Raw genomic sequence first — 18,933 nt, forward strand, 5'->3', positions numbered from 1 at the left:
ATCAGACTTTCTTCCTACCTCTCCCATTGTATTACTGCTACTGCCTCACTTCCTCTGTTGATCTGTGTGTTTGTGTACCTAAAGGTCTGGTTCTGGGACATATCATCTTTTATCTATCTATTAAATTGGCTTCAAATATCACCTGTATGCAGATTACACTCAATTGTATCCCACTATGCAGTACAGTCCCAGGTCTCCAATTGTCTCACAGAAATCTCGTCTTGTATGGCTGCTACTGTAGATGCAGTAAGATTTATATATCAAACATGGAGCTGCTCAAAATCCCACCTAAATCAAATCCTTGTGCCCTTTTCCATTAAAGCCAGTGACACTACAAACTATTCAGTTCCCAAAGACTATTATTCAGGTGTCATATTTCCTCTCACCTTACTACTTTCACTAAATCGTTATGCTTCTTTCTCCATAACATTCCTAAAATCCAACCATCTATCTATTTCTTTACTACAAAAATGGTAATGCATTCCTTCATTCTCCCCTTTCTAAACTACTGCAACCTTCTTTTAATTGGCCTCCCAGCTACTACCCTTCAATCAATTCAAAATGTTGCCGCAAGAATAACCCCAATCAGCCAATTCTAATCTCCTCGTGAAAACTTCCTGATCCAGTCTCAAGAAACTCCATAAAATAAGGACAATTACCTAAATTGGGTACAGACATTATTTGCACTAGGCAAATAATTTTGTGTACTCACAAAACATGTACACAAATAACGTCCATACTAGAGATAATTAGTATAATGTTAATGTCATATTATTTCAGGATAACAGAACTTTATTTTCCAATAAAGTAATGTTATTTAAGTCTTGGTGTTACTCTCAGCTAGAGCTGGGTGGAACAGTTGAAATCTATTCTATGGATTTCCATCATGGATTTTGACCAAATCTGATCTGTACCCTAGAATCCGAAGGTGGATTGAGCACTAAAAAAAATCAAAATCTGTTTAGGGAACTTAGAATCCACCACTGGATACATTCCAGATGGGTTTTGAATCACTAAAATATATGTGTATGAGAAAGATAGACAAGACCTCTGTGCTCAAAGAGGATCACATCTGAAAGTATAGTGTATAGTACAATATACTTAAATAACACATTCCACACTTTCTATAAGTATTTCCATAAGAACTACATATAGTTGACAAGTCTAAGACACCTTGGGAAGAATGGGATATTGTTGTCATGATCAACAGGATTAGAAACCACAAGCTCTCGCAGGTAACGGCTCTAGCAATGTGAGCTAAACAAGCTGCTGGGTAGCATCACTGTCACAACATACTTTTTTTCAGCCCCACAAAAAAGGTCAGATTTTGACTGGTTATCAACCGCCTGCAAAAGTTTTCTTCTAGAGAAACAGAAGGACTGGGTAGTATAGCCTCAGTAGGTTTCAAGTGCTACTGTACAGTTTGTCAGTCACAAAACTAAGTCATCCTTCATAGGTACTGATGCCTGTGCCTTGTGGGCGAGGGAGGAGAGTAGTTCATTTTTTAAATCATGTTTTTAATCATCATGGATTTAGCATTTTAGTTAAACATAATTTTCCGATTTTATGAACGGCAACCAAAATATTGTTGACTAGGCTGATAAATCTTATAGATTACTGCTGGAAACACTCTTTCTGTTTCTCTGCTACAAGAGCACAGCAGTGAACACTTCCCCACAAATGATCTGTACATGTACAGACTGTGTGGGGGTGATCAGTGTGTATGGGGAAGGTCAATTTTACCCCCTCAACACGTGTTCTCAATCATATCCCCATGTGTAAGAATAAAACTCTGCCTTGGGGGCACAATGTCAAAACGCACATTACTGTGGCACAGAAGAATCTAACAATTGTTGTATTTCTCTGTTATAGAAAAGGTCAACCTACATTATAGTATCAGCCTTTGCATGAGAATTTAAAATTACCCCCCCCCCCCATGATACCTCTGGTTATCTAGACTTAGAAACTATAAATCATGCCCAGATGCATCATTGTTTAATTACTGTAATTACATGTGAAAGTAGCAGTGTAGTCACTGTAATTGCATGAGAAAGTAGTGGTGAGTCAATATCTGTGTAATGCTACCTGTACTTTGACCCACCATGTTGTTTTTTCTCAAACAAAAACATTAACTACATTAAAAAGGAAATGTATAACATGTTATTTTTTCTTAAAACGGAGAAAATTATTGGTTTATGTCAGGCCTGCACAACTCGTAAAGTGCGAAAGGCCGAACTGCTCCAAGGAAAAAAAAATTGGGCCGCACGGGTAAAATCATCACCATCACCATCACCATCACCATCACCATCACCATCACCATCACCATCACCATCACCATCACCATCATCATCATCTCTCCCCCAGCACCCTTCATCATCATCCTCATATCTCCCCCAGAACCCAACACTATCAACCTTTGAGATACTCCCCATCTATCTCTCATACCCCAATCTCTCCCCCTCACCCACACACATAATAACCCTTTCCACATCAAACACACAATAACCCCTGCACATCACACACATCCCTCTTCCCCCTTGCAGCTCACATCCCTCTCCCCCCTTGCAGCTCACATCCCTCTCCCCCTTGCAGCTCACATCACTCTCCCCCTTGCAGCTCACATCCCTCTCCCCCTTGCAGCTTTCATCCCTCTCCCCCTTGCAGCTCACATCCCTCTCCCCCCTTGCAGCTCACATCACTCTCCCCCTTGCAGCTCACATCACTCTCCCCCCTTGCAGCTTACATCACTCTCCCCCCTTGCACCTCACATCACTCTCCCCCTTGGGTGAATGACGGTTGGTGGGTGGGTGACAGTGACTGGGTGGGTGGGAGACAGTGACTGGGTGGGTGGGAGACAGTGACTGGGTGGGTGGAAGACAGTGACTGGGTGGGTGGGAGACAGTGACTAACCGTGACTGGCTGGGAGACAGTGACTGGGTGGGAGACAGTGACTGGGTGGGAGACAGTGACTAGGTGGGTGACAGGGTGACAGTGACTGGGTGGGTGACAGTGACTGGGTGGGTGACAGTGACTGGGTGGGTGACAGTGACTAACAGTGACTGGGTGGGTGGGTGACAGTGTGGGTGGGTGACAGTGATTGGGTGGGTGGGAGACAGTGACTGGGTGGGTGGGAGACAGTGACTGGGTGGGTGGGAGACAGTGACTGGGTGGGTGGGAGACAGTGACTGGGTGACAGTGACTGGGTGACAGGGTGACAGTGACTGGGTGGGTGACAGTGACTGGGTGACAGTGACTGGGTGACAGTGACTGGGTGGGAGACAGTGACTGGGTGGGTGGATGATAGTGACTGGGTGGGTGGATGACAGTGACTGGGTGGGTGGATGACAGTGACTGGGTGGGTGACAGTGACTGGGTGGGTGACAGTGACTGGGTGGGTGACAGTGACTGGGTGGGTGACAGTGACTGGGTGGGAGACAGTGACTGGGTGACAGGGTGACAGTGACTGGGTGGGTGACAGTGACTGGGTGACAGGGTGGCAGTGACTGGGTGGGTGACAGTGACTGGGTGACAGTGACTGGGTGGGAGACAGTGACTGGATGGGTGGGAGACAGTGACTGGGTGGGTGGGAGACAGTGACTGGGTGGGTGGATGACAGTGACTGGGTGGCTGACAGTGACTGGGTGGGTGACAGTGACTGGGTGGGTGACAGTGACTGGGTGGGTGACAGTGACTGGGTGGGTGACAGTGACTGGGTGCGTGGGAGACAGTGACTGGGTGACAGGGTGACAGTGATTGGGTGACAGGGTGACAGTGACAGGGTGACAGTGACTGGGTGACAGGGTGACAGTGACTGGGTGACAGGGTGACAGTGACTGGGTGACAGGATGACACTGACTGGGTGACAGGGTGACAGTGACTGGGTGACAGTGACTGGGTGGGAGACAGTGACTGGGTGGGTGGGAGACAATGACTGGGTGGGTGGGAGACAGTGACTGGGTGGGTGTGAGACAGTGACTGGGTGGGTGGGAGACAGTGACTGGGTGGGTGGGAGACAGTGACTGGGTGGGTGGGAGACAGTGACTAACAGTGACTGGGTGGCAGGGTGACAGTGACTGGGTGAAAGTGACTTACCTTGACCGGGTGGGTGCAGGTTACCGCCGGACGCTTTCCCCTCCTGCCCCCGATATCCCTGCGGCAGCTGCCCGGGACGGGAGGTGGGCTTGGGGGCACGGGCTGGTGGGGGGGGGGCACGGGAGGTGAGCTCGTGGGGGGCGCGGGAAGCTGGCCGCGGAGGGAAGCGGTGAGAAGCAGGCCGCAGGAGGAGCTGAATTACTTAATAATTATTACTTCCCCCCTCTGCCCCACGTTGGGAGCAGGGGGGGGGGGGAGCGGGCCCGCAGAGGAGCTGCGTGTTGCTTCCCCCTCCGCCCCACGTTGGGAACAGGGGGGGGGGATCCCGCAGAGGATTCCCCTCCATCCCACGTTGCGAGGGGGGAAAGCGGGCCCTGCGCATGCGTACCCGGACCGCAGGGAATCGGCGCCATTTTTTTAAACTTTTTATTTATTTATTTAATGAATTAATTTGTCGCCCGGCCGGATTCATCGCGGGCCGCACAGAGAGGCCAGACGGGCCACATGCGGCATGCGGGCCGTATGTTGTGCAGCCCTGGTTTATGTGGTGTGTAATATAGTCCATTCAAACAAAATCTAAATACCAATATGTTTTGCAGGTTAATGAGATAGATAAAGTAAAATGACCTAATATGCATTTGGGACCAACACCTAATACAATTGTAACTTGTTCTAAAAAAACAGTGTATGGGTTACTAGAATATACTCCCAACCTGACACACAAATCATTGTTTAAAAATGTTATTGCTAAAATCTTAAAATTCCCTTGGCAAATAGCAACATATGAGTAAACTGCATTGGCAGTGAAGGGGTTAAATCATACCCAACTCAGGCATTAGCTCTGACTGGTGTAACAATACTTCCCCAAGTTAAAAAGTCAATAGAGGATTATATGATAATGTCTCATTTGCATATCATTTATGTTATTGGTCTTTGAGGAATAAGACATTGCTATTATATCATGTAAACTTAGGTTACCGTTATGTTAAGTAGCCTAATGGAGTTTACTGAATCTGGGCCTAGGGTTTTCTGTGGTAAAGACATTAAAAGGAAAGTTGCTATTAGGCAGTATTGCCTTGAAGAATTGCGTATACTACTGTATGAATAGCGCTCCCACTCTCATTAAAAAGACAAGGCAGGAGTGCAGCAGATTGGCTTGATACTTTGTCCCCCACCCCCCCACCCAGGTTTCCAAAGAAAAACATGATAATTTCCTGGACAGTATTAATTCCTTCAGACAATGACATTGTGCACTTAATTTTAACGCAGTTGTTCTTCTTACTCTTGAGCATCCAAGTAAAATGAGATGTGTGTAACATTTTGGAGTACTACTATACTCCTCCAAACTGCAAAATCTCATGTTACAGTAACTAAACAATGACTCCCCAAGTACAGTAAATGTTCTTGAAGCAGAGCATGGATTCCTAGGCACATCAAACTACTGGGTACCTATTTCTAAAGAATAAGAAAGCTGTTGCTGTGGGGAGGGGAGAAATCTGACGTCAGCTGTTAATATTGTAAGTTAGTGGGAGACTATGAAAGTTTGGTAAATAATGATAGCCTATGGTGAGAGTATATGTGTTTATGCTTTGGAAAACAGAGATGATATACAATCGGATGGATTTTAGGTGAGCTGTTTTGCCATTCACTACAACAGAATCCTGAGCATCCATATACTGTACTGTATGTTGTTTAAATGGGACTGGAACTTTAAATTACTTCTTAATATTACAATATTTTGCAAAGTGATTTACTTTAATACTGTACATGTATGTAGTTGTACCTGGCAAAGCTTACTATGGGCAGGTTAGTACATTTTGCTTAATTCACATTTGTTTTCAAATACACTGCTGTTGCACAAGAAGAAACTAAAACTACTTTATAAGAAGTGTGCTTGTTTTATCATAAACGTAATTATTAGATGGAAATAAAATGTAAAAAAAATTCTATTCTAGTAATTTGTTCATCAGATTTTCTACAGAAGTAGATCTTACATTCACTAAAACAATTAGAAAAAAATAGATTTAGAATAAGAAAATAACACATTAAGAGATTATTTTAATCAACACAGGACCTTTCTTTAATGAACACCAAGAGGGTATGTTTCATTGTAAAACATACATTTCAGATGGTGTCCCGATGATTGGGAGATGGACCACCTACTGTACAGTATATTGATAAGGTTCACAGGGTTTTGAAGACCCTGAAGATTTCACGCATCTCTACAGAAGTAGGGTATATAGCGATAAGGCTACTAGACCCTCATTTTGAAAGCCAGTGGTGAGGTTACATTTTTATAATGATAAAACAAATATACTAATTGGGCTCAATTTAACCTCACTAATAGAAAAATAAGGAATAGATGAATGGTGTGCTCAGTCCATAAGAGCTATGGATCTTCTGCTCTTCTTCCCCTAACGGATAAATAAGACAAAAAACAGACAGGCACAACCACTAATCAATATAAAGTTTCAAATAGAAATAAAAAGACAGATTATGTTCACTTACATGTAAGAAAATACAGATGATCACTTCAGAGCGCAGGAAGGAAACATCCTTGAAACAGTCTTAGGATGGATAAAAGGGGTACTTCTTTGGCCAGATATCCTAATGCAGGGACCGTGAGGGGGTCACCTGGTAAAGCGCATCTCACAGTCCGCTTCCAGCGTATGTCCCTGCACATGTGCTGCTCTTGTTCCCTTGTTCAGCGTCGGCCACTTATAATTATGTCACTGCGCTCACCACACTCTCCTGCCAGGTACTGACACCAATTAACCCTGTGCATTCTATTAGCTTTGTGAGGGGATGGTTGCTCTACCTCTTCCTTTTACATATTTTTAAATTTGTACTGGTATATTATGTTGCTCACTTGTGTATACAATTAACCAGAGTAAGGTGGTTATCACCAGAAGGGTATGTAAATGGAAGAGGTAGATCCACCATCCTCTGATGAAGATATCACTAGTGAAACGTGTAGGGTTAATTGGTGTCAGTACCCAGCAGGAGAGCCAGGTGAGCGCAGTGACATCAGTGTAAGCAGCCGATGCCGAACCCGGAAGTGTACGGTGCAAGTGAACATGAGCAGCACATATGGAGGGACATACTGTACGCTAGAAGCAGCCTGTGAGGGCAGGATGCGCTTGATCGGGTGACCTCCTCATGGTCCCTGCATCAGGACATCTGGCCACAGCGATACCCCTTTTATCCATCCATAGACTGTTTCAAGGATGTTTCCTACCCGCGCTCTGCAGTGATCACCTGCATTTTTTCACATGTAAATGAGCATGATCTGTCTTTTATTTCTATTTTAAACTTTATACAGTATTGATCAGTGTCTGAGCTTGTCTATTTTTTGTCTTTCATTTTTATAATGATGTACTTATTCTTTTACGATATCTGTTATTTACATAGATGTCTATTAGCTTAGACATATATGTCATGAAATGGGATTAAGAAGGTGTTGGTTGTAGTGGAGACACATGGTCTATGGAAAAAATAAATAGGTGCACAAGGGAAGGTGGTTAAAATGTAGAGGCTTAACCACTTGCATCACTTAGAGGTTAGTAAGGCAATGCATTTATTTAAAGCTTTTATTTGTCATGCAAGAAATTGGAATTTAGGCTAGTGTTAGGATTTTTTAGGTTGTTAGAAATATTAACCCTTTATTACTCATGGCTACCATAAAGTCATTAATTGCTTATGAAATCAATAAATAATTGTGATATGTGTATCTTTAGTTCATATACATTTATCAGATAATCCAGCCAGACTTTATGGAAAAATTGGATGTTTATATTGTGGCCATGAAATGAATTGACAAAATGACCTTTTCGCCAGTCTGAACTCAGAAAAACTAAAAAGTATTGCTAATTATTTACTGCTGTAAATTTATAATGTTTAGCAGCTGCATTAAACATAAAAAAGTCTTTACATTTACATTTAAAAAAAAATATTTAGATGTAGAAAATTGAATAAATAAAACAAATACATAAATAGACATAAATTGATAGGAAGTGGAACACATAATTAGACATAAAGAATCAATATGGTCAAATAGATAACTGGTCTGGCTTAGATTCGGACATACTGTAGTTATTCTTTAAACAAGGAATCAAAAGTACATACAGTATAAACAACACCAGACATATATTCATCTTAATTTTGTAATGTTGTGTTTGTTTCCCTGATAGTAAACACATGTAAGCAAATGAGAAACACCATATATCACATACCTGTTGATTTACTGGAAAGTTCCTGTTGATTTTTTTTATCTGGGAAAAGAGAGTAATAATACAAAAACAGTTTTAAATTATATCTATTTTGTTAGGCATGAATGATCATGTTTGCTGCTGAAATACAAGTCAGTTGATAAAATTATATACTTAAAAATTAATTAACAATATATGTTAGGGTCTCCCTCCATCATCATAACATCATACTGTAGATTAGTGCATCTCTGAGCAAGTAAACATACTTAGGGGGGTATGCACTAAGCAGTGATTATTGCTTTTAAGGCCGATAAGTGCTTTAAGAACATGATATGGCGCTAAGCGAAATTCACTGAGCTGTGATAACAGGGAGTTTCAAGAAAATTTTCTAAGGCCCAAAAAACCTTGTCCGATCAGCTAAACACGCAGATTTCTGCCAGTCTGCATGATTCTCAAAGCTGTGATAACTGATCGTGCTTTAAAAACGCGCCTGAAAAACACGCCAGCAAAAGGCAGGCGCAAAAGGAGCTGGACTTAGACATTTTTTCTTTGTTTACCTTTTTGCAGGCACACCATCCATACAACAGGCCCGCGGGTGTCCCCGGCTGCACCGCGGGAGTCTGGGGATCCCCACGGGTGTCCGGGGGTCCACGCTGCCTGTGGTACCAATTGTGTGCCCTCAAAAAATAAACAATACTTTTAAATAAATACATCCCCCTAACACATACAGTACAGTATTGGGCAAAATTACTATTATCCAGATATGGGTAATACTGCATTTGCCCATTTAAAATACATTAAGAATCAGAAATAAAGTAAATAAATGTTGCACTCAGGGGGGTCCACGGGTGGTCCTCCCGGGTGTCTGGGGGTCCCCGGGTATTGGCGTGAATATCTCTGTGGAACTCTATGATGAGTTTCGAGAAGATTTAGAGCCAGCAACAGACAGGAGTCATGCAGTGCCTGGTCTTGTTAAAATGCTGTGCTCATTACATTTTCTTGCTTCTGTGTCTTTTCAGGCAACTGTGGGCATAGTAGGCGAGGTCTCGCAGTCGGCATTCTCGCAGGCCTTTAGCCAGTTTCTATCTTCACTGACTAGACGCGCTAGTGATTATATAAATTTTCCTAGCGAGCAGACAGAGTGGCAGGCACTAAAGACTGCATTTTATAATGTAGCTGGGCTACCCAATGTGATGGGTGCTATAGATTGCACACATGTTGCGCTGACCCCGCTACGTGAAGATGAGAGGGATTTCCGTAACAGGAAACATTATAACTCGCTCAATGTGCAGGTCGTATGTGATGCGCACATGAAAATTCTGTGTGGTAGCCCAATTCCCAGGTGCCTGCCACGATTTCCCATATTCTGCAGAGCTCATTAGTCTTCTGTAAATTTGAAGTGGGAGAATTGGAGGACGGTTGGCTATTTGGTCAGTCAATGTTACAGAAACTGCACTTAGATGTACATTGAAAGTAAAGTTTAATGTTTCATTATGTTTGGCTAATATATAATGTAACCACTAATAATTTCTAACATTTTATATGTTGTATGTCATTGACTAAATATCTAATCCATGTAATGCAGCTTAACATTATCTTCAATTATTAATCACACAATAGGGAATTAGTGGCCAATATACAGTCATTGCTTACACATTGGAGGATTAATACTGTAGCCATCAGAGCTGTCATTTGATGTTTATAATGTTCAACGGATGTTCTCATGACACTGTGTAAGCTAATTATTAATTATTATTGGATTGTTATGTCATGTGTGGTATATTCTTGACTCATGTACAAGGATGTGGCAATAGGCAATGTTTGGAATATTTGTTACATATTACAGAGGCGACACGTTTTATTTGAACTCGGCTAGTTCCGCAAGCCGGGAGATGTCCCGGCTTGCTAGCCGAATCCCCTCGGCGTGCCGCGCGTCACCGATGCGCAGTCACGCTTCATCGGGTGCCTGCGCCCCCCGCGCGCGTGCCCAGGGCTCCCCGAGGGAGCCCTGGTGTCCCGCGATATGGGGGGCGGCGGTGGGGGGTTCCGGGGGACCCGGCGGACCCAGAGAGGGGAGGGGGAAGCCCCGATCGGAGGGCCGCTCCTCCGAGGCTTTGGCGCGCGCCCGGGACACCACGGCGCGCGCCCGGTTACTGTCGCGGCCGAGACCAGGTAAATGCTCAAATAAACTTGGCTGCGACAGTATATTAACATTCATGTGTTTTGACTGTCTTATAGGCGACTCAGGATATGGAAGTCGGCCATGGCTTCTGACCCCCACTGGGTAATACTCAAACCCCTTCGGAGGAACGATATAATGTGGCCCACGTATCCACACGCTTGGAGATTGATAGGACATTTGGAGTGTTGAAAAGTCATTTTAGATGTCTTGATCGATCTGGTGGGGCGCTACAGTATTCGCCACAGAAGGTTGGCGACATAGTGATTTGTTGTTGCATTCTGCACAACATTGCACTACGTCACAATCTTCAAGGCAACATTCAGGAGGATTTAGAGGAGGATCCTCCAGTGCCTCCTGCAGGTGTAAGGGAGCATACAGCCAGTGGGGCGAAGACCCGCTGACGGTAATCGAGAATTATTTCACATGTAAGATTTTCATTTACATATAAGAGAATCTTTAATCATCTCATGATGTGTCACATTTTATTGTGTGTATCTAATCATAGGATCGAGTGCACATTTTGTAGTAAATAATCCCAAGTTCATCTGACAACACTATGTGAATTTTTTACACATTTGTTATTCTCTAAATCATGTTTACACCCCCTCTACAATGTGTGCATCCTTGAATGCAGAAACTTGTGCATTAGGTGAAGAGATATTGCTGTATTGATGAATATACAGAGAATGTTATATTTATACTTACCAAGTACTGTACATGATTATATTTATATTTTTTGCAGTTACACTTCATTATAAACATTATAAAATAGTGTTAGCAAATACTTCAACAGTTGTTATTGTTTACATTCCTTACTTAATTGTATAATTGACACTTATTTAACAATAACTACATACATTATTTGACTGTCTGTAGGAGTATGGGCTAATGACATGGGGATATCTTCTGTCAGTAACCTGGCATGTGTCCCTAACAGTACTTATATTTATAGGATTGAAACTAGACATATTTCTATATTCGTATTTTATGCCAATGCTTCATAGAGTACAATTACTCCTTTTGAAGTCTGACCAATACATGAAAGTTCAACAATAACAAAATGTGTATTTCTGCACACAACATATGATTGTAGTGAAAAACAAAAATATACTGTGCGCAACTACTTAACCTCTATACCAATAAGTGATAGGTGCAATTACCATATACCCTTCTAATTAAGTTGCCCAATATAAAGCCACAAAAACCACAGTGTAAATAATAAAAATGATTTACATAACCGTGTAGTGAATATTGAAGGCGTCTGCTGCTATAAAGATAGGGGGTGGCTCAGCACACCCCAACACACTACAGAAATGGAAAGAAAAAAACAGCGCTAAACACAAATAGTGAAGTAAGTAAATACACTGGCGACACACTTTATTCGAGCTCGGCTAGTCCCACGAATTCGGGTATACCCGGGTGTATTGAGGTTTGTGACTGTTTTCTGCCCGAGTGCATTGAGTTATTTTCCAGCAGGGATTGAACCATTTTATTCCCGCTGGCTGCAATACTGCACACTACATATATATATATACTGCATTACAATTCATGAATTTATGCCATCTGGTAGACACGCGAAGCATTGCAGCCTATTAAATCCTAATCATTATCATTTAACAGATCAGCCGCCCATCAGCCAGGCATGAACCCAGGCTGGGAAGGCAAATGCAACGGGGCTTGTCAGAGGTGAGGAGCGGCGCATTCCAGGTATCTGCCAGGTACATACCGGGTATTTGCTCGAATAAAGTGTGTCGGTGCAGTACAATTGTGTATTAAATAAGGGAAAAATATTCTGCGTACATCAAGTATAATATTTCAAGCATTGAGTGTGTAAAACACATAGGTTACCACTCGGTGACTGCTGGTGTGGAAGTAGGATGCTAGCTTCCTTCAGTGGGCACTTCAAACAGTAGCTGTAAAGCAGGACCCTCTTGGGAACTCCTCTTCAAGCTGTCAGTGTCTCCATGGGGAATTTCCCTTCAGGTCAGCTGGGCTCCGCACTCGATACTGGCACTCACAGGGTCCCCAGAAAGTTCAACATGGACCGGAGTAGTTTGTAAAGCTCCTCGATCGAAAGCCGTCACACACATAGGTAAGTCTGCTGGCTGCAAGCGTACCCCCAGTGTGCCATGCTGCTGCTTCGTTCCGGGATGCTGCGTGATGACGTCACTGTGTCAGCGACTAGGGATCGATCGGCAAGAGTGTTTCTCAGTCTCTCAAATGCCCAAAATTACACACAGAGATTTAGATAACCAAGGCAACACCAATAGGTAAAATCAGTGTGACTGGCAATTGAACAATAGACCATAAAACATCCAACGCGTTTCGTAGTGATAACTACTTCTTCAGGGAGGAGTGTCAGTATCGAGTGCGGAGCCCAGCTAACCTGAAGGGAAATTCCCCATGGAGACACTGACAGCTTGAAGAGGAGTTCCCAAGAGGGTCCTGCTTTACAGCTACTGTTTGAAGTGCCCACTGAAGGAAGCTAGCATCCTACTTCCACACCAGCAGTCACCGAGTGGTAACCTATGTGTTTTACACACTCAATGCTTGAAATTTTATACTTGATGTACGCAGAATATTTTTCCCTTATTTAATACACAATTGTATTTACTTACTTCACTATTTGCGTTTTGCGCTGTTTTTTGTTTCCATATGATTGTAGTATTTATAAGACTCATGTAAAGGGTCATGAGCATGACCTATAAGAAAAGGGCACACAGACTATATTTATAATATTACAGTTGCTATATATATATATATATATATATATATATATATATATATATATATATATATATATATATATATATATATATATAGTCAGGTATGGAGATTAGCACTCACGGTTTTGTTGCAGGAGGCAGATGCTTGTCCCATAGAGAGTATGTAGACATATGGAGACCAGGGGATCCTGATAGCCAAAAAGAGACAGCACACTGCAGGTATGGTATCAAAAAAGTGTATTCAGTAACACAAGGGCGGCCTTGTGTTACTGAATACACTTTTTTGATACCATACCTGCAGTGTGCTGTCTCTTTGTGGCTATCAGGATCTCCTGGTCTCCATATGTCTATATATATATATATATATATATATATATATATATATATATATGCTTGTTTGCATGTCATTTCCCAGAATCCCTTGCTGCAGTGGAAACGCTGTGTGCTGGGCGATAATGGGGAGAGACAGGGTTGCAGACCTGTCTAAGACATGCAAACGAACATACAGGAATATTTACAGTTGCTATATATATATATATATATATATATATATATATATATATATATATATATATATATATATATATATATATATATATATATATATATATATATATATATATATATATATATATATATATGCAAATATAGCTGTATGCTCATCTGCATGTCTTAGGCAGGTCTGCAACCCCGCCTTTCCCCATTATCACCCAGCATACAGCACTTCCACTGCAGCAAGGAATTCTGGGAAATGACATGCAAATGAGAACACAGTGTCACTTTTTGCCTCAATAACTATATATATATATATATATATATATATATATATATATATATATATATATATATATATATAGCAACTGTAAATATTCCTGTATGTTCGTTTGCATGTCTTAGACAGGTCTGCAACCCTGTCTCTCCCCATTATCGCCCAGCACACAGCGTTTCCACTGCAGCAAGGGATTCTGGGAAATGACATGCAAACGAGCACACAGTGCCACCTTTTGTCTCAAGTTCATAATCCACAAGCAAATCATCAAGCCAATGCATACTGTTTTAAACACAGCTTTTAGACAGAGGTTGGGATGAGATGCAAAGCCAGTAAACCCACTCACAGACATGTTTCAACCTTGATGGGTATCATCAGTGTGAGGTTGGTTGCTGGCTATTGCTGGTTTGAGACTAGACTAGGTATTCACCACAATTATTAAGGTTATGGTGGGTATAGTAGCTTGAGACAAAAGGTGGCACTGTGTGCTCGTTTGCATGTCATTTCCCAAAATACCTTGCTGCAATGGAAACGCTGTGTGCTGGGCGATAATGGGGAGAGACAGGGTTGCAGACCTGTCTAAGACATGCTAACGAACATACAGGAATATTTACAGTTGCTTTATGCGTTACTGTGGAGGGTTTTTGTCACTTTTTTTTACCCACCATAACCTTAATAATTGACACACACACGCGCACGCGTACACACGCGCACGCGTACACACACACACACACACACGTACACACACACATGTACACACACGTGGTTCTTGATACAGAAATAACTTAGAAATTATCACATACAGAAAGGTGAAAATGTGTCAGTATATTTTTCTCTCACTATCCCAGAACTTCTTTAACTAATTTCTGCACTCCTTCCCTCTAATCCTCTCATTCTTTTTCTCATAAGCTATCTGTCCCTCCGCATACGCCTTCACTATTCCTGCCCTTCATATCCAACTCTCACTCCTTTTTGTCCCATTTTCCAAGGTTGATAAGGAAAATGCCAGTGAGAGTAACTAAAAAAGTAAAAAGGCACTATACTGTATATTTGATCATAGTTTCATAGTAACTGATCAAATCAGCTACTTGTGGTGATCAGCACTTAGGACATAGAAAGTGTACACCTAATGTTATGTTTTTCTGCTGTGTAATTCATGCTCATTTACATTTCAATTGCTAAGATGTTGCTGGGCCATTCATGCAATATAAACATCATTATCACATCATTTGTTTTGTCAAGAATCAGCACGGCCCTTCTATTTGTGTTGCTAGATACACATAATCGCTTCTTAAAGTCTCCTGGAGAATAAAATCAAGAGTTAATTAAAAGAGTAAGCATAATTGTAAATATCATGGAGATGATGTATAAACATGATGGGGAAGCCAATAACATTATTCATAAAAAAATAAGTTCCTTCCGTTAATTATATCTGCCTGAGATAAATGTTAGTAAATTATGAGGAAAAGAAAATAATTTGCAATTAGTATATTTCTACTGTACAGTACAATTCATACTTTTGTGGTACCCTACAACATTTTGTTGCATGATGGGATGGATACAAATGTCTAAAGTGATTAACAAATTGTACATGTTATCCCCCTTCTCCCCTCTGTAACTAATTATCAGCTAGCTTAATGGTCTGTATCTATTTATGTCTTCATTGTATATTGGAATGAGGTGAAAGTTGCACACCAAAAGGTATTCAAAGTATGAAACAATTACCGTTGCTCCTGCGAAAGGATAGAAGCCTGCAGCAGATCCAATGATGCATGGAGAAGGGCAACACAAAGCACAATAGATTTAAAATAAATCTAATTTATTATTAGCCAAAAAACACAATGTTTAGACCGTAAATGGTCTTTATCAATTGAGGCAAAAGGGCATAGTAAGAAAGTCATAAGAGATCCCTTTTTATACCCCAACCTACCCACAACACCATGTGTTCATTACCCATGATGAAAAACAGCTGTGCTGAAACACTCCTTCTGTTGTCCTGTGTCAGAATCATCTCCATATCCATGGGGGGGTGGGGCTGTCAGGAATCGGCGTTCCACGCGCTCCCCACACAGAGCACTCACTTCCCTCGGCGATTCCTCTGCTCAGTGCCGGGCGCGCCCACGCCCTACCGCGCGCACACCTGCACCATCCATTGGCTCGGTCCACACGCGTACACGCGTTATGGAGCGCGCTCAGTCTGCACACTGTTCTTCCTGTCCCCCGGACCTCAGGCTCCGCCCCCACAAGCCGCACGGGCATACTCAGGTTACCAACAAGTCTCACCTGGCCTGTTATGCCTGCACCAATCTGCAGTGTCTCCCTGTAGCTCTTCCTGTCCCGCCTCCGTTCCTAATTGGACCTTCCTGCTTTATCTAGCTCCTCTCTGCTCTCAGTCTTTGCTCGACATAGTCTCTGCATGGAAGTACTTCAGGATTCTCTTAGTGTTTTCACAGGTTCTGATACGGCTTGTACGACTACCCTCTCTGGCTCTCGATCTCGGCACTCCTTGGACAACGCTCACTCTGATACCCCTTGAACCCGGCTTGGACTACGACTACGGAACTTCTTTAACCGGTACTGGCAAGTATTGCTAGCAAACACCACCTGGCCTGGCAACGCCTAATTCACCACACTCCGGACACGCTCCTTCTGCTGCGGGTGTGTGTTCCTATATGTCCCCACCTCAGTATAAGGGACGGGTCTGGTCTGCGGGCAGCACCGGCGTAACATTATGTCGAGCCCACAAGACGCAGACCAGACTGACATGGCCTCCACGATGACGGCCATGTATCAACAAGTCCAGGCCCTAACGGACCAAATGGCTCCTATCACTCAACAGGTACAGGATATTTCATTTCAGGCACCACCTGTTGCCGCACCGCCACTGTCGCCAGAACCAGTATACGCCGCGACCTCGGGCCCGAAGATCCCGGCACCTAAACCGTATGCGGGGGATCCGCACGCCTGCCGCGGTTTCCTCAATCAATGCGAGATCCAGTTTGAGATGGCTCCGCAGCAGTATTCCACTGGTCGCAAGAAAGTGGCGTATGTTTACAGCCTGCTTACAGGGAAAGTGCTGGCATGGGCCTCCCCAATTTGGGAACTACGTCCCGATATCACCCGCGACTACGCAGCCTTTAGACGAGACTTTCGACAGGTCTTCGATAACCCCGCACACCAAGAAACTGCCTCTGACTCTTTGCTTGAGCTTTCCCAGGGACATTGTTCCGTGGCCCAGTACGCCTTGGAGTTCAGGATCATAGCAGCTGAGACACGATGGGGCCAGGAGGCTTTGGTCTCAGTCTTCTGGCAAGGCTTAACGGATTCCGTGAAGGACGAGCTCGCCTCACAACCCAAGCCAGGGCTTCTGGAGGAACTCATCTCCCAAGCCAATCGAGTGGATCAGCGCCTTCAGGTACGCCGCCTCCAGCGCCAGCTTCCCCGATTTATGCCCTTCCGTGCTCCTTCTCCCAGTTTCTCTCCAACCCCAGGACCTGCCGTCTCCCCGCTACCCGCTATGGAGGCTACTGAGCCGATGCAACTTGGAGTCCAGCATTCCCGGACACCGATGCAGCTCGCCAAGCCGGTGGATTATGTTATTACTGCGGATCCTCCGAGCATCTGGTCCGTGAATGTCCACTACGCCCGGGAAATGACCGAACCCAGTGATTATGAAGGGGCACTCCCTGGGTGCTAAATCTCCTTGTCCCCTTTCCAGGAAGGAACTTTCCAAAAAATTGACCATTCCCGTTTCTCTCTCGGGTCCTACCTTCCGCACCTCCACTGCGGCATATATCGACTCCGGCGCAGGAGGAAATTTCATGGACCAAACCTTCACTAAACAGAACCAGATTCCACACGTTAGGAAGAAGTCTCCCATTGCCTTGGTTGGGATCGACAACCGTCCGCTCACCCCAGCATACATTGCCTTGGAGACTTGCCCCATCACCCTTTCCTCTCACTCCCACGAGGAGACCTTGGCCTTTGATGTAATCCACGCTCCCGGAACTCCAGTCACTCTCGGCTTATCTTGGTTGCAGAAGCACAATCCTCTCATCAACTGGACATCCCAAGACCCTATTACTTGGAGGTCAAGGTCAGAGGAGCCATCTCCACCAGCCATACTTCCGCCTCGACTGCTGGCCAATACCTCTGTTCCTGAGGTTATTCTACCTTCTGTTTACCACCAATTCCGGGATGTTTTCAATAAAGTACAGTCAGACCTTCTGCCGCCACACAGGACTTATGATTGTCCGATCGATCTGGTTCCAGGTTACTCCCTACCCAAGTCCAAGACCTACCCCTTGTCGTTACCAGAATCTCATGCTATGGATGAATATATCCAGGAGAATCTCAAGAAAGGCTTTATTCGTCACTCCAATTCTCCAGCAGGGGCTGGGTTTTTCTTCATCAAGAAAAATGACGGGTCCTTGAGGCCTTGCATCGATTACAGGGGTTTGAACCGCATAACTGTTAAAAATCGTTACCCCCTCCCCCTTATTACCGAACTGTTCGATAAATTACAGGGGGCCAAGATTTTTTCCAAGTTGGATCTACGTGGTGCCTATAACCTGGTGCGCATCAGGAAGGGGGATGAATGGAAGACGGCCTTCAACACGCGTAGCGGACACTATGAGTATCTTGTAATGCCCTTCGGCTTATGTAATGCTCCCGCTGTCTTCCAGGATTTCATCAACGACGTCTTTCGTAAGGTACTCAATATTTTTCTTATAGTATACTTGGATGATATCCTGATTTTTTCCAAAGATCTCCAGGACCATATACTCCATACCGCCTACGTCCTTTCCCGTCTCCGTGAACACCATTTGTACGTCAAACTGGAGAAGTGCACCTTTCATCAGACATCTACTCCGTTCCTGGGGTACATCATTTCCGATGAAGGTTTTATGATGGATGCCGGTAAACTTCAAGCAGTCACTGAATGGCCAAGACCCA

General features: G+C 43.6%; 1 protein-coding gene across 2 annotated transcripts in view; it reads right to left on the reverse strand.

Moving 5' to 3' along the window:
* SNTG1 (syntrophin gamma 1) overlaps positions 1-18,933 on the reverse strand; it is a 918,236-nt gene that overhangs the window by 73,552 nt on the left and 825,751 nt on the right. For both annotated transcript variants that reach the window (XM_075584465.1, XM_075584466.1), the window contains one exon: positions 8,325-8,363. In XM_075584465.1, coding sequence (XP_075440580.1) covers positions 8,325-8,363 — 39 coding nt within the window. The remainder of the gene's footprint in view (positions 1-8,324; positions 8,364-18,933) is intronic.

This window comes from Ascaphus truei, chromosome 2 (assembly GCF_040206685.1).
Source record: "Ascaphus truei isolate aAscTru1 chromosome 2, aAscTru1.hap1, whole genome shotgun sequence".
Taxonomy (NCBI): domain Eukaryota; kingdom Metazoa; phylum Chordata; class Amphibia; order Anura; family Ascaphidae; genus Ascaphus; species Ascaphus truei.